Below are 2,089 nucleotides of genomic sequence, written 5' to 3'. Positions count from 1 at the left end.
TATATATATAGATATATATTATATATATTTGTATTTTTTATTTTGGTCCTTAAATTATTATTTTTATGTATGTATGTATTTTTTTATTTATTCTTATTTATATTTTTTATAAAATAAATTATAAATATAATTAATATTTATTAATTAACATCTATATATAATGTTACATTTTAGGTTAAATTATCCTGTTTTTTACTCTTTAAAATGTATATAAAAAATAAACAACAATTTAATATTTTTACATCATTTTGAATTGCGTTCTGGAATGTTCCATTGAGGTGCTCAATGGTATCTGAAGCTTTGTGAGATTTGCTTTTGCTTGGTGATTCGGGTCCATCTGCTTTCTTACCATCCTGATGCTTTTCACGGTTCTTGCTTGACTTCTCCTTTGATCGCTGCTTCTCATCCACCTTTCCAGAACCTTCTGAGTTGTTCTTCCTCTTTTCTTTATGTTGTGATGGAGTCTGGCTTTGCTCTGTTGGGCTGCTTCCAGATATTCCGTGGATCCAGGACACCTTCGGTTTGGTGGAAGGGTCTGGAGGACGAGGTTTCGTCTTCTCTTTTGTCTTCTCCGGTGAGGCGTTGTCCTCCTCCTCTTTGGAGTGTTTGGAAAGGCGGGCGACATGGGCGTAAACAGCTCTTATGGTTGACTCCGAACCACTGGTGGAGCCCTCGCTGTCTGAAGACTTCAGGAGAGGCTGTTCGCTCCCATCGCTAATGTACTGCTTCGTAGTTCCTCTTGTGTCTTTGAGGGACGTGTACTCTCCTGCGTCATCGTAGTTGGGGGTCGGTGGTATTTCTCGAACAGTGCTAGAATTTCGCTTGTTACAGCTCTCATTCGTAGTCTCTGAAAAATGCAAGAGAGTAATTGAAAAGGTAAGTAGAAGAGAGAGACATTTTTGACCAATAAAGTCTTCTTTACTTATTAAACATCTCTACTTGTTAAACATCTCAAAAATACTTTATAAAATGAAAAGAAAAACTGTCTGGCCATTTCCTGTGCGATGAATCAACTGGAAAGAATGTCAGCTGCAATTTTTAACACCTCTTTGTGTATATTTGTCATTGAAATGGTTTTGTTCCAAATTCCAGTCTGTGCATTATGTATTTTTTATGTAACATTGATACACCTGTAGGTGCCAATAAGTATTTAGGAATGAGTCACTTTATTCAAAAACATTGATACATTCATGAACACAACTAGTGTCTGTAGTGACTCATTCACACTATTGATCTGTTGAAAAACACTGATTCAATCTGGAAACAAACAGGCAATCTTTTATGAGTGATTATTAAAGCAATCATTCAACAACTTATTCAAAAACACTGATTCATTTAGAAACAAATCAATTATTCTACCGAACCAATTAATTCAGTTATACCACTACTCTGTGTTCTGATGACTTTATTTTAGGGCTGTCAATCGATTAAAATTTTTAATCTAATAAATCACATAATTTTTCTGTGATTAATCGCACACTTCATGAAATTAAGCATAGTCCATTTATCTTGTTTCAAATGTTTATTTTGTCATCATTTGCTATATCCAGCAAAGTAAACCAAAAGATTGAAGGGTGATTCTCAAAAATCTATATTTTCTGCAAACTTTTTTCAAGATAAATTTAGATGACTTTCCAAAAAAGGACACTTAGAAACACCAAAAGGACACCAAAGAACCAAATGATATAAGGAGCCCATATGAGCACATATGAAAGAGAATAAAATCAGAATTTTACAGTATGTGTACAGTGCAACACCAAAGAGCTTTTTTACATTTTAGAGAAGCCAAGTTGCGATACCGAACAGCACCACATGGAGATGCCAAAAAAAAAACTTTACCAACCGCCTGCTGACTGCATAGCCGTAGTTTGCGTCTCATCTGGCCATACAGCGGCGGGATGTGTTGACAATCCGTTCAGTCTGTATTTCACACACAGCGCGTGTGACATGTGAGGGCTCACGCTCGTCAGAGACAATCACAGAATATGACAGAGCTCGTGTTTTAAAGCCAAACACACTGGAATGAATAATTCACTTAAAACGCAATGCGGGTCTCTGTTCTCTCTGCAATCTCTGATGTAATCAGCCT

At 36.0% G+C, this 2,089-nt stretch overlaps 1 protein-coding gene across 1 annotated transcript in view; it reads left to right on the top strand.

Moving 5' to 3' along the window:
- fhod3a (formin homology 2 domain containing 3a) overlaps positions 1-2,089 on the top strand; it is a 75,227-nt gene that overhangs the window by 44,021 nt on the left and 29,117 nt on the right. Inside the window, exon 12 of the mRNA XM_016494066.1 lies at positions 511-574. Within this exon, the coding sequence (XP_016349552.1) occupies positions 511-574 (64 nt within the window). The remainder of the gene's footprint in view (positions 1-510; positions 575-2,089) is intronic.

Source organism: Sinocyclocheilus anshuiensis, unplaced genomic scaffold, assembly GCF_001515605.1.
Source record: "Sinocyclocheilus anshuiensis isolate Anshui unplaced genomic scaffold, SAMN03320099.WGS_v1.1 scaffold2100, whole genome shotgun sequence".
NCBI classification, from domain to species: domain Eukaryota; kingdom Metazoa; phylum Chordata; class Actinopteri; order Cypriniformes; family Cyprinidae; genus Sinocyclocheilus; species Sinocyclocheilus anshuiensis.
Note: the sequence above shows the minus strand (reverse complement) of the source record. Positions and strands in the feature narration are given on the sequence as shown.